This window comes from Eleginops maclovinus, chromosome 12 (assembly GCF_036324505.1).
Source record: "Eleginops maclovinus isolate JMC-PN-2008 ecotype Puerto Natales chromosome 12, JC_Emac_rtc_rv5, whole genome shotgun sequence".
Lineage (NCBI taxonomy): Eukaryota > Metazoa > Chordata > Actinopteri > Perciformes > Eleginopidae > Eleginops > Eleginops maclovinus.
This window is the reverse complement of record NC_086360.1, coordinates 22,091,661-22,106,036: the sequence shown is the minus strand read 5'-3', so window position 1 is coordinate 22,106,036 and position 14,376 is coordinate 22,091,661. Positions and strand designations below refer to the sequence as shown.

The 14,376-nt window shown below is 40.2% G+C and overlaps 1 protein-coding gene across 1 annotated transcript; it reads left to right on the top strand.

Moving 5' to 3' along the window:
- Positions 1-4,915: 4,915 nt before the first annotated feature.
- cdk7 (cyclin-dependent kinase 7) lies at positions 4,916-13,040 on the top strand. The gene is made up of 12 exons (XM_063898331.1): positions 4,916-5,045; positions 5,271-5,330; positions 5,420-5,453; positions 5,536-5,603; positions 5,700-5,768; positions 8,986-9,096; positions 9,178-9,296; positions 9,663-9,762; positions 9,859-9,945; positions 10,034-10,183; positions 10,624-10,762; positions 12,651-13,040. The coding sequence occupies exons 1-12, from the start codon at positions 4,980-4,982 to the stop codon at positions 12,677-12,679; spliced, it is 1,032 nt and encodes a 343-aa protein (XP_063754401.1). The 5' UTR covers positions 4,916-4,979; the 3' UTR covers positions 12,680-13,040.
- The last annotated feature ends 1,336 nt before the right edge of the window (positions 13,041-14,376 follow it).

The window sequence follows — 14,376 nt, the reverse complement described above, 5'->3', positions numbered from 1 at the left end:
GTGTGTGTGTGTGTGTGTGTGTGTGTGTGTGTGTGTGTGTGTGTGTCCGAAGGAGCAAGGGCCATGCTGATAGAGTGAGGAGTTAATGGGACGTGTGACAGGGTTGATTACTGAGGCCTCAGTGATCTGGCTGGGTTAATGAAATAAATTACTTCTTGGATAACACACTACCACGGCTATCTCCAGCTCCTGATACACTCTGATGAACCACAATGGCCTTCTCTTCTCCATCATTTACCATCAAAAACCTGCTGCCCTAAGTTGTATCAGACACATTCAGTTTACCTCTAAACAATACAATACAGTACAGTAGTACGGTACGATATGTAAAGGTACTATATGATAGCATACCATACCATATACTTTGTGGTATGGTACGATGCGAAATGATATGGAACGGTACGGTAGGGTACTGCACGATGCATACCATGTACTTTATTATCTTTATAAGGACATTTGTTTTAGATTAAGTCATGCAATTCCACAGATGATAAAAAAGAAACAAACTACAGAGTGCACAATAAAATAAATGTACTTAAAAACGCATGACTTACTTACATATACAAACGTGTTGAGAAGTTTAATGGACATAGGCAGGAGTGTTTGTAGCAGTTCAGCCTGCTCTTGGGAACCCTGAATCTCCTACCAGAAGGTAAGAGGTGGAACACAGGAGGAGGAAGTGGATGGGATCAGACGTGGATGTGTTTTAACCCCAATCATTTTCATAGCAGTCAAGGCGAGCGATCTGTGAGCCCATCCCCATGGTTTTGAATCCGTCCTAGGACACAATTAAATCAAAATGTATTTCCTGAATCTTGACAATCAAATAAGACAAGTATGAATAAGGAGATATTCAGAAATGCTAAGCACATAGTGAGCATTTCTCTATAGAGGACTAAAGTGGCCACCTGCCATTTGCACATGCTGTCATACTTGCATACTTTACAATGCTAGACATAGACACAAATAAAGGGAGAGAAAGAGTTATCGGAAGACTTTGTTTTCCATTTGGAGCTGAGGTAGAGATTCTTCAAATGAGAGTGAAAACGACGTCTGAGAGGAGATTCAGACCAGAACAGAACAACAACACAGATGGAGCTAAGACAATAACAAAGATTGCCCTAAATGCAGTTGACTGCCGACTCCCTGCTGGCTGTGTCTATGTGAAGAGATGACACTGCGCCCATCCCCCTGCTACTTATAGGGACATTATCATAATGTTGTCTCTGTATGAGCCGAGCTATCAAGTGGGTTCATCTTGAAGTCCTCCACAAGCCCCGGTGTACGCTCATGTCCCGGAGGATGGAAGAAGACAATGGTGAAAGAAAAAAAACCATCCTGCCCTAATATTTATTGAAACTGACAGTGTTGGCGTCTAACAATGGAGCCCAGGACTGACAGCACCAATTTGATGAATCTCTGCGTTGGTTGTAAACAAACCTAAGCAAAGAAGATAATGGTCGTCCTTCTGTTTGTCCTTCTGCTGTCCTATTTTCTTGTCACTAAAGACAATCGAAAGAATAAACTTGAAATGGGTAAAGTGACTCATGTTGGGGACTGTGCGTGGTTTCTGTAAAGAAAAAAGCACCAGATTAAGAGTGGAAGCTACTATTAACGCAGGGATAATGAATAATTAGTTCTCAGAAGAACATATTTTTTGTCAGCGCTTGTGTTAACCTTCACACCTCAAACATCCACCCTACAACATCCTGTTGTGTTATAACTGTGCATGTGGTCAGATACAGCTGCAGTTGGATGTGTGTATGTGTGTGTGTGTGTGTGTGTGTGTGTGTGTGTGTGTGTGTGTGTGTGTGTGTGTGTGTGTGTGTGTGTGTGTGTGTGTGTGTGTGTGTCTGTGTGTGTGTCTGTGTGTGGGGCCTTTATGTGAGAGTCACAAACAGAAACAAAGAGGAAAACTCCCTGTGACAGCACTACCACTTCCCCTGAGACTTGATGAGTAAAACGACAGCATGTCTCTGATACTGCACTGGCTACTAAATGCTGAATCATTCTTCTCCTGTTTTTCTCAGTGTACAGATCTTATATTTCTGATGTAATGACCTCATAGATGGCATTTTCTCTCTTTTTGCACTATGTATGTTGAGTTGTTGGAGGAGCATGGGACATAAGATTTTCATTGCCAACATATACGTTGCATATGCTGTGCATATGACAAATAAAACCTTGAACCCTTGAAACCTTGAAACTTCATAACTAAAGGTCAAAAGGTGTAATGCTTCACTACATTGTGAAATGAAGCAAAATGACCAACTAAAACAGAAAGAGAAGGTCTAATGTACGACAGTGGTTTGTTTGTTTTGTTTTTTACAAGGTCATACTTTTATTTTGAGTTCCTAGTAGAATAGGTAGTGATAATTTAAACTAACAATCTTTGTTTTCCATGTGGAACAAATCTGTTCAAATCCCCAGTGTTTTAATCAGGATTTAAAATCAAAAACTACAAATCACAATATTTGAATGACAATGTTGGGCCTTTGGTGAGTATTTGTCCCTCTAAGTATGTGCGATGTGTCTGGCACTGTTGACACTTTTCTTTTCTGCAGACATGTTCCAACAGATATGGTTGCCTGTTTATGTTAAGTATGTGTTACAACAACGGTCAGTATGTCTGCAGTCTTGAGTCTTCTGGTTTCCCTTTTTAAATGCAATGACCAGATGGGGAGCATGTTCATTATGTTCTAATGAGTATGCATGTGCGAAATCTGATTGGCCTATTGAATCCAATGTTTTCTGACCTTCACGGCAAACAAAAAAATGAATTTTTGTACAGTTTGTGGGGTAATAGGAACTGTATGCATACCAAAATGTATGCATGCGTATGTGAGGTTTGCATGATATGTCTTCTTTAGGATTCGTTACTTCATTCAAATACAGATTTTGTCATCTGATTTTTTTTGAGAAATGCATGATATGTGGGTGGCGATGATGGTTTTAACAAATGTGATTATCAGTTGAGGAACTCCACTGTAAAAAAAAACCCAACATCTTAAGGGACCTCCTAAATAGCCTCTTCTTCTCTGTCTTTGAAAGACAACCGTCCAAATATTCAGTGCTTTTCAATCATTGTGCAGAGTTGAATGAAGTGGCCACATACAGTACCACGCAAACACACACATGCACACAAATAAAGACACCTGTCCTATATTTGTTGTTTACTGTACATCATGTGAACATTGTCCCATCTGAAGCTGCCTCTAGCAGCAGGATGTGGTGTTGCGGCACGTCCTCGCTCAACAACACCCACTTCCTATGAGTTTGATAAACAGCCCTGCGGTTTCACTAACCTCCTGCCCGTCAAACAGAGGTACACACACACACACACACACACACACACACACACACACACACACACACACACACACACACACACACACACACACACACACACACACACACACACACACACACACACAAACATCAGCTCAACAGCTCCACAGCATCACCATCTGCTAATTTGACATACAGCCAGAGTGAGTTAGTGTGCGTAATGTATTCCATACTATCATGAGATTTACTGTGACAAACTGTATAAACGCCACCAGAATCACTTATGCCTCCATAACTCAGCAGCCGATCTCCTCGTCCACAGCCTCGAAGGGAGAGACTGAGGGGAATGAGCACAAGAATGCCCTCAAATCACATCAGAATTACAGAGGACATCAATATGTCACATTTGTTTTAGAGGGAGGGATGTAAGTGGGTCTGAGTTATGTCCACCACTGGACAGTTATGTTCCACATTAAGGCTGCCTGTGCATCCCTAAAGGTTGATAATACAATGCCATTTGTGATTTAGACCTCTGCTATAGTCTCTCCTCGTCTCTTGTCTTCTCTCATCTTCTTCTCTTTCCTTCTCTTCTCTGCATGGTTGCATGGGCACATACGGTCCTGTCAGTCACATCTGTGAGCTGTCAGGATGTGAATGGGCTTGAGACTGAGGGGTGTATTAGGCCTGCTGATCCTTCACACTCCTCTTGTCAAACTTAACATGAAAATGGAAGAGAGAGTGTGTGTGTGTGTGTGTGTGTGTGTGTGTGTGTGTGTGTGTGTGTGTGTGTGTGTGTGTGTGTGTGTGTGTGTGTGTGTGTGTGTGTGTGTGTGTGTGTGTGTGTGTGTGCCTCTGTTATGAGGGAGAGAGAGAGGCAGGGAGGGTCAAAGGAGAGGAGCCATGCCTAATCCTGTGGGATGTGAGGGTATCTACTGTGTATGGAGATGGGATGTAGAGATGTGTTCAGTGGTGCATGGATCACAAAACCTTTCTAACTGACAGAAGAGACTCTCGAGAGACCAATGTCAAACCGCAACAAAAAAAAGAGGCTATATAAAAAAGGCAAACTGTCTCGAGCACAACAGTGCTGCATATTGCATCATATCTGTGAAATGATACGGATCTGGGTTGAGATTTGGTTTGCCTTTATTCATAGAAATCATTGAGCAGTATAAAAAACTGGCACTGTGTTATTATCAGAGAATTTAATATTCTTAGTAGTTTCAGTAATATTTATAGAAAGGAACCCTATTAATTACATATACATAGGATGCATACATTTTTCTGTGGTTGATGTTTTTAGTTTTATTTTATACAAACCTGCTACTAAAATTATGAAAATTATAAGAGTTAAATTATTGTTATTATCACTGTTATTTTTGTAGTAGCTATAGCTTTGTTAAATAAGAAGTGGTTCGATGTTTTTGTTAATAATAAAGAAATAGGTAGGCTTACAAACTGACTTCATAATTGAATACATAATATTACAAATATAAACTGTTACCAAAGATATTGCCTGTAAACGTTTGAATAAAATCACATAAACCTGCTTTATGTGTTGATGTAGTGATCATTTGACCCAGTAGATGGCGCTGTTGGTCAGTATTAAAAGTGATTTAACCCGGAAATAGAACTCGCGGACCTTTAACAAAGCAGGAAGTGGCTCCTGCTGAAAGTGACAGTTAGCAATCATGGCGCTTGAAGCTAAATCCAGAAACAAACGATACGAGAAACTGGATTTCCTCGGAGAGGGACAGGTGGGTGGACACAGATATGAATGGATTCGGTTTTTAAATCTGTCCTCTTTCTTCCTCCTGCAGGCTGTAGCTGGTTGTGTAGAAAGCATGGTAGCATTAAGCGTTAGCCGGTTGTTAATGTCAACAAAGCCTTGCTGCTCCACGCTATTGTGCTCACTACAGCAGCAGTGATGCTGATTAAACAACACTTTTCTCTACTTGTTGCTCCCCCTTTGTCTTCAACAGTTCGCCACAGTGTACAAAGCCAGGGACAAAACAAATGACTCCATAGTTGCCATTAAAAAGGTACAATAAATCACTTTAAAGTTGGACATGTGTTTCTATTTCTATGCTATGCTGATGTTTAACACTATGATGTTGTTTTTTTCTGACAGATTAAGGTTGGCCACAGAACTGAGGCTAAAGATGGTAAATGATGACTGCACACATTGAACAATCAGTGCTGCCCATTGTCATCACCCGGTTAATGACTTGTATTTCTTTATAATAGGTATTAATAGGACTGCTCTTCGAGAGATCAAACTGCTGCAAGAACTGCATCATCCAAATATCATTGGGGTGAGTGAACATTTCTTATGTCAGTCAGTTTATTTCTTCTAATTAAAAAGTGAAAAAATGCACTTTCTATATTGTAATTATTCATCTTGTTTTTAGCTGCTTGATGCCTTCGGACACAAATCTAACATCAGTTTGGTGTTTGATTTCATGGAAACAGATCTGGAGGTGAGATAATTTATCATATACAGTGGGGCAAAAAAGTATTTAGTCAGCCACCAATTGTGCAAGTTCTCCCATTTAAAAAGATGAGAGAGGCCTGTAATTGTCATCATAGGTATACCTCAACTATGAGAGACAAAATGAGAAAAGAAATCCAGAAATCACATTGTAGGATTTTTAATGAATTAATTTCAAATGATTGTGGAAAATAAGTATTTGGTCAATAACAAAAGTTCATCTCAATACTTTGTTATATACCCTTTGTTGGCAATGACAGAGGTCAAACGTTTTCTGTAAGTCTTCACAAGGTTTTCACACACTGTTGCTGGTATTTTGGCCCATTCCTCCATGCAGATCTCCTCTAAAGCAGTGATGTTTTGGGGCTGTCGCTGGGCAACACGGACTTTCAACTCCTTCCAAAGATTTTCTATGGCGTTGAGATCTGGAGACTGGCTAGGCCACTCCAGGACCTTGAAATGCTTCTTACGAAGCACTCCTTCGTTGCCCTGGCGGTGTGTTTGGGATCATTGTCATGCTGAAAGACCCAGCGACGCTTCATCTTCAGTGCCCTTGCTGATGGAAGGAGGTTTTCACTCAAAATCTCACGATACATGGCCCCATTCATTCTTTCCTTTCCACGGATCAGTCGTCCTGGTCCCTTTGCAGAAAAACAGCCCCAAAGCATGATGTTTCCACCCCTATGCTTCACAGTAGGTATGGTGTTCTTTGGATGCAACTCTGCATTCTTTCTCCTCCAAACACGACGAGTTGAGTTTTTACCAAAAAGTTCTATTTTGGTTTCATCTGACCATATGACATTCTCCCAATCCTCTTCTGGATCATCCAAATGCCCTCTAGCAAACTTCAGACGGGCCTGGACATGTACTGGCTTAAGCAGGGGGACACGTCTGGAACTGCAGGATGTAAGTCCCTGGTGGCGTAGTGTGTTACTGATGGTAGCCTCTGTTACTTTGGTCCCAGCTCTCTGCAGGTCATTCACTAGGTCCCCCCGTGTGGTTCTGGGATTTGTGCTCACCGTTCTTGTGATCATTTTGACCCCACGGGGTGAGATCCTGCGTGGAGCCCCAGATCGAGGGAGATTAGCAGTGGTCTTGTATGTCTTCCATTTTCTAATAATTGCTCCCACAGTTGATTTCTTCACACCAAGCTGCTTACCTATTGCAGATTCAGTTTTCCCAGCCTGGTGCAGGTCTACAATTTTGTCTCTGGTCTCCTTTGACAGCTCTTTAGTCTTGGCCATAGTGGAGTTTGGAGTATGACTGTTTGAGGTTGTGGACAGGTGTCTTTATACTGATAACGAGTTCAAAAAGGTGCCATTAATACAGGTAACGAGTGGAGGACCGAGGAGCCTCTTAAAGAAGAAGTTACAGGTCTGTGAGAGCCAGAAATCTTGCTTGTTTGTAGGTGACCAAATACTTATTTTACAGAGGAATTTACCAATTAATTCATTAAAAATCCTACAATGTGATTTCTTGGATATTTTTCTCTCATTCTGTCTCTCATAGTTGAGGTATACCTATGATGAAAATGACAGGCCTCTCTCATCTTTTTAAATGGGAGAACTTGCACAATTGGTGGCTGACTAAATACTTTTTTGCCCCACTGTATTCACAAAATCTCTTTCTGTACATCTATGCCTTACTAGAGGTAGACCATCATCACAGGGTAAAATCTAATGCAGTTATATACACAATTTAACTAAATGAAAGAGCTTGCGGTCAGTTAACAGTTCCTTATTAATTCTATGTGTTTCAGGGCTGCAAATTAATTGTCCATTTATCTAGAGATCATTTGATAGATTAAACAATACATTTTTGTCTACTGTATCTAAGGCCAAGTGTATTGAGAAATGATGAAGAAATGTAAATCCTTGCTTTTCTATTTCCTTTTAAATGTCTTGCTTTGTCAGACAGTCAAAACTAAAAGATAAGTACTCTTTAATAGTGTATAAAACAAAATATCCACATTTTTAATTGCATTAAATAATTGATTATTTGCTGATTTGTTTTCAGTCCATCATTGCTGCTCTAATGAGTTGTTTACTGAGACGTGTACTATATTGTACATCTGGAATTGTATTTCCTGAATGTGTCATAAATAGCTTTATGGTCTACTGTTTTGCTTAAATACCATAACACCTTTATATAAAGTGACTCAGCAGACGAATACCACACACTGCAAACAACCATAAATAGAGTTAAATCATCACTTCTTGAATTAAATCATATTGTGAAGAAGTATCCTTATACTTTTTCTATGGGAATTTCCATCTCTCTGTCATGGTTGTAAAAAGAACATAATGTTGCATTTCATTAGTGGTCCACCACATGATCGACATTTCAATCTTTATTACCTCCCATTTATTAGAGATCAGGGAGAGAGAGCATTCAAAGTGAGGTTTATTTCCCCCTCTTATTATGTTCTAGGTGTGCGGCCACTGTCGTAGTAATTTGTTCACTACTATGTACAGCTTCTACTTTGTGAAATGCCAAGAGTGCAAAAAGAATGAGCGAAATAATGAAAAAATTGTCAAGAGGTGTGAGGTCAGATGACATAAAGAGCAGCTCAGAATATATGAACAAGACGACGACAATTGGCAGCGTAAGTGCTCTCCTCTAACCATTAAGTGCTTCTGCACGGTCACTGAGGCTTTTTTTATTTTCTTCCTCTGGTTTGTTTTAGCATACAAGGCTCCAGATGGGCGCCAACCACCAATACATCAGGCTCCAATAGGAAGATGCAAAACAAGATATATACACTTAAGAAAAAATCAATAACACTCCACTCTTGGCCTTCAGAATGAACTGATGCCATTAGTGGCTCCCAGGCAGCAGACAGACATGGAAATGAAATATGATGCTCATCTGATTATCTGTGCTCAAAGACTATTTTTAGTCCTTGTTGTTAGATTTGGCTGTAAGAGCTTTTTAAATACAGATATGTGATACCGTTTCAACTAAATTGTCAATAAAAGTCCTTAAGCAGGACACTGAAATGGGTGTTTATGGAAACAGTGAGAGGTTGAATCTAGATTAGGCTATTTAGCCATCTTGCAGCTGTGTCTGATCTTCAGAATTATACCAGTTTTTATGGTCTTCTCTGCTCTGAAACTGATCTGAGACATGCAAATATATGAAGTTATGGAAGTGGAGGAAGATTATTGGTCCGACTTTACATAAGCATCTCTGTTTTTGTTTTTTAGGTGATCATCAAAGACACCAGCCTAGTCTTGACTCCTGCCAACATCAAAGCCTACATCCTCATGACTCTGCAGGGCTTAGAGTATATGCACCACCACTGGGTCTTACACAGGGTAAGAGCACTTGTATATAAACACACAGGCATATTTGCACACACTGTCAGTCATTTACATTTTGCTACTCTGTTTGTCCAGGATCTGAAGCCCAACAATCTTCTGCTAGATGGCAGTGGCGTGTTGAAGTTGGCTGATTTTGGTTTGGCCAAAGCGTTCGGCAGCCCCAACAGAGTCTACACACATCAAGTCGTCACCAGGTATGTGCTTTCTGTCAATCTTCTTGAATCAAGAATGCAGAAAGTGGTCTTCTCTGCACATTCCTGTGTATTTGTCTCCACTAGAACTCTCCCAGAGTAGCGTAAATATATCCATTAAGACAAATCATCATGTGCTTGAATGTATTGAGTTAAATATCTGTCAGTAGAAGACTGGTGACTGGTTAAGTCGTGTGTGACCGCACATGTACTAATCAATACAGAAAAGTGTCCTCTTCTCTTGGTTAAATGATATCAAGTTTTCCCAAGTGTTCGAATTGACAGAATGAATGTTCAAACTAGCAGAGTTGCATACCGGATTCCTGTTTTAAGAGTTGTAAAAATGTAACTTGTTGATCTTTTTCCCAGGTGGTACCGCTCCCCTGAGCTTCTGTTTGGTGCGAGGATGTACGGTGTGGGCGTTGACATGTGGGCAGTGGGATGCATCTTGGCAGAGTTGCTGCTTCGGGTACTAAAAACACACTTAGAAATATTCATGCAATTATGGGGAATGTTGCTATTTCTGTATCCCTGCTAAGGTCTCTTTGTGTCTCCTTTACTGTAGATACCCTTCCTGGCTGGAGACTCAGATCTTGACCAGCTGACTAAAATCTTTGAGGCTCTTGGGACTGCTACAGAGGATAACTGGCCTGTTAGTATCTTTTGTTTACCACTGATGGATGTTTTATCGTACTTGCACGTGAATCCTTGTGTAATTAGTTTGTGATTTATGTCTGCAGGGCGTGAGTAGTCTACCAGACTATGTGTCCTTCAAAATATTTCCTGGCACACCTCTGGAACATATATTCAGTGCAGCTGGAGATGACTTATTAGAGCTGCTACAGGGCTTGTTCACCTTCAACACCTCCACGAGGACCACAGCTACACAGGTTAAGAAAAAAGCAAAGCAAATATTCTCACTTCCACATCATTGGACTCATGTCAAAAAATCTTAGCTTAAAACTGTATAATCACCATTTTACCAGTTCAGTTGAGTGTTACAAATTATAACCACCAACTATTTTGGTAATTAATTAATGGCTAAAATATATTTTCGATGCAAATGACCTCTGCAATGCCTCTGAAATATGGAGGTTTCTTTCTACTTGTTTTAAAAACATACAATGATGAAAAGTTTTTGGACATTGTAAAGCCAAAATAATTAATTGAGAAAATAATACAGATGGATAGATACTTTGATTTTACCAAGGGGGAAAATTGTTTAGGCATATGAAGCAAAATTAGGAAAGATTCTAGACATTGCTGCCAAAGTAACGAGTTCCTATCTTTAGGCGATGATGTGTTTATACTGTTGTCTTTTTCGGTCCAGGCTCTGAAGATGAAGTACTTCAGTAATCGACCCGCACCGACACCCGGACCCCAGCTACCCCGACCCAACTGTTCAGCTGAGGCTCTGAAGGAGAAAGACACAGTCGGTCTCAAGAGGAAAATCGAGGGCCTGGAGACGAGTAATTAATACATAATTCTATATACCAGTCAAGTACCACCTTAACCTCGATATAATCAAAGACAGTTAAAGCCAGTCAATATTATCATGGTAAAACTCTTAACGTTTTTTAGATTAGATTCAACTTTATTGTCCTTGCACAGAGTACAAGTACTTAGACAATGAAATGCAGTCAGCATCTAACCAGAAGTGCAAAACAGTGTCTATTAGCAAATAAACTGCCCGGCCAAAAAAAAGGTCACAAACTTGGGGGGGGCAGTGCTATGATCTGGGGTTACTGCAGTTGGTCTGGTCTAGGTTCAGCAATGTGCCCAAAGAATGAAGTCAGCTGACTACCTGCATATACTGAAGGACCAGGTTATTCCATCAATGGATTCTTTCTTCGCTGATGACACGGACATTCTCAAAAATGACAATTCCAGGATCCATCGGGCTCAAATTGTGAAAGAGTGGTTCAGGGAGCATGAGACATCATTTTCACACATGGATTGGCCACCACAGAGTCCAGACCTGAACCCGATTGAGAATCTTTGGGATGTGCTGGAGAAGACTTTGCGTGTTGGTCCGAATCTCCCGTCATCAATAAATGTTGTGACATTGCAGAAGCTTGTGGAAACGATGCCACAGCGAATGCGTGCCTTAATCAAAGCTAAAGGCGGTCCAACGAATATTAGTGTGACCTTTTTTTTGGCCGGGTAGTGTATTACTATGCCATAAAGTTGTGGACTCAAACACTGTCTGCAACAATATGTTGAGGCTGATTTATAAAAGGAGTTGGACATTTTAAAAGCCTCCCACTCCAACCCTTAGCAGCCAATCTTACATAACATGTTGTTAATTTTAGCCGAGGGAACCACTCGTTTTCTCAGGGTTACGCGCACTACAGTCATAAATGTAGAATACCACTTGTTTTGAACCTAGCAATTCGAAGGGTGTTGGCTGCACATTAAACTGTAGTTACAACATTCAGAGTATGGCAAAATAGAACACACACACACACACACACACACACACACACACACACACACACACACAGATGAGTGGATTGTGGTAAGGTATGTTTTACTGAAGGAGGACCTTGATGTTACTGGGAGGTTCAAAGCTCTTCCAGCTCCTCCTGTGGTTTGTGTCCTGGTTGACTATACGCTCTGCTCCATGCTACAGTATATTATAAAAAAAAAACCTATACCCGACTGAAACTTCAGTGGTTAGCAGATTGCTCATTATAGGTTATTTAAAGTTGCAAATGTACTGTACATACAGTACGTGACCGTATTGTTAGCCAAAGTATCTTTCTTACTTGAGGTGAAAGTAAAAACACAATATCCTATCCAGTTTAGGAGCATCAGAGATACTAGGGCTCGGGTTAGGGTTAGAGGCATTAGAAAAGGAAATTGAAAATGTAGCAAGCTGTCTTAAACTGCATAGTAATAGTAAAATAATGACAAATCAGCACATTCTGGGTACATTTAGGACACTTCTGAGCTACTGGTCTCTATTTTGACAGTAATACAGAAAGGTTTGCTAAAAAAAAAAAGGAAAGGCTTCCATTTTGGGTAAATATGTAGTTTTGATCCTGTAGTTTAAGCCACCTAGAATGTAATGGTCATGAGGGGGATTTCCAGATTAACAGAGTTGTGAATATAATACATCACTGTTTAGTATCAAAGATAAGAACTAAACTCTTAGTTCCTATGGACCACTTAAACATCAGAAAGGGAGTTATAAACCAAAGAGAGATGTTTCAAGAGCAGATACCGACCGAAACATATTGTTCATATCTGCTGTTAGTGGACTCCCAGCTAGCCTGGGTTTACTAAAGTGAATTTCATGTGACTGTTTTGTTCTTTTTCATGTTTTTGTAACAACAGCCTTTGTATTTTTTTCAGCTGTGATGAAGAAGAAGCTCATTTTCTGACCTGGTTTATCAGAGGATCACCTTCTTCACACCCTTGCGTGGTTCACCTTTCCCGCATTGCTCAGGATTATCCACTGGAATGGAAAACAAGTCCAAAACCAGCGGAGGGAAAAAGGTCAAATGTGTTGACTTTGGGACATTTTAGAGGATGTAGCTGTTGAATCAGTCAAGACTTGTGCCTAAGATTTGCTCTACGTTTCCGAGGTGTGCTGTGCTTGCCATCCCACCGACTGATGTACAACAGAGGTCAATAGTCTCAGCTCCGGTGGTCTTTCTTCATTGTAACAATGATGCCTAAGCTCTGGGAGCCTTTTGTAATATGTACATTTATGTGACTGAAAATATAACAACCAAACAAGTACGCCTGGTTTATTTAATTTATATATATTTGTGAGGGATGTTCCTACCTTAAATCACTCTGACCCTACACGGTTTTATTTGATTTATTAAGACATTATTGTGACAATATATTTACGCAGCCTGTTGGTCAGAGTCAAAGGTAGAGAGGTTCATATTTTTGACAACTATGTGTGTGTTTGTGTGTCATGAGCCATGTCTTCAGGGCAGACAGTGACACTTGGCTTGAACCTGTCCTGTAACAATGTTACAACATCACTGTGATCCAATGTGTTCTGACATGTCAGCGAGGCCTGATGGCCTTTTGGTTATCTGTCAAACAGGATCATATCAGAAAAGAAGACAATGAAAGACATGGGAGTATGTCGCAAGAACAATGCAGTCTCTATTATTAATCAATTCAAATGATTTCAGAAGATTTATGTTTTCTGTATGCTGCTTTAATCTCCACAATGAGCTCATGCTTAAATTCTCTATAAGGTAAACAAGATATTTATATATGCCGAACATGAATGCATACATTTTACCATCTCATTGAGTGTGACCATTTCTCAGATCCGAGCAGAGAGAAATTAAAGCTCATGTTGCCCTAAGTTTAGAAATAAATTGCTATTTGTGCCTGTTTATAAATATTCACAGTGCTTCACTCAGAGGAGACACAATGACTGTGTGGTGGTGGTGAGTGACTGCTGTGTTGGCTGATTGGGTCAGATGACAGGCTTGGCTGATAGCTGCACATTCATAGAGAGAAACAGTAAAAGCCTTATCAGCTTAGGCTCATGCTGAGGCCGATTCATTGGCCAGGAGAGCCTCTGTTGGAACCAACGCACTCGCACTGTTGCCCACATGCTGTTACTGAACATTAGCACAGGGTTTGTGGGAGAAAGTCATTCTTGCTCATATTTCTGATTCAGCGAGATAAGCATGTGGGATTGACTGCAGTGAGATGATTAAGACTTTGAAATGAATAATACAGTTTAGAAGCTTATGTAGAGTATAACTCAACCAAACGGCAGATCTCTATGTTAACGTATTGTTTCCATTAGCATTAGAAACAGACAGGCTTGCACGTCTCCCCTGAAGACTTGTTGTGATTAGGCTGAGGTGAAGATAGACATTTCCTTAATTCGTGATCATTATGATTTAAGCACAACCTCTTTAGTCAACTGTTCTGAGTTTCTGAAATATTATAACAACTTGATTTTTTTACATAGAGCCTAGGACAATAGGCAAAGTTATTTTGTTACAATACAATCTCATGAGAAAAGTTATGTTTATGTCGCCCAAATGTTTTTTCACAAAAGTAAAGTTTTTGGGGTTTTTTCCACTTGGGCACTTGA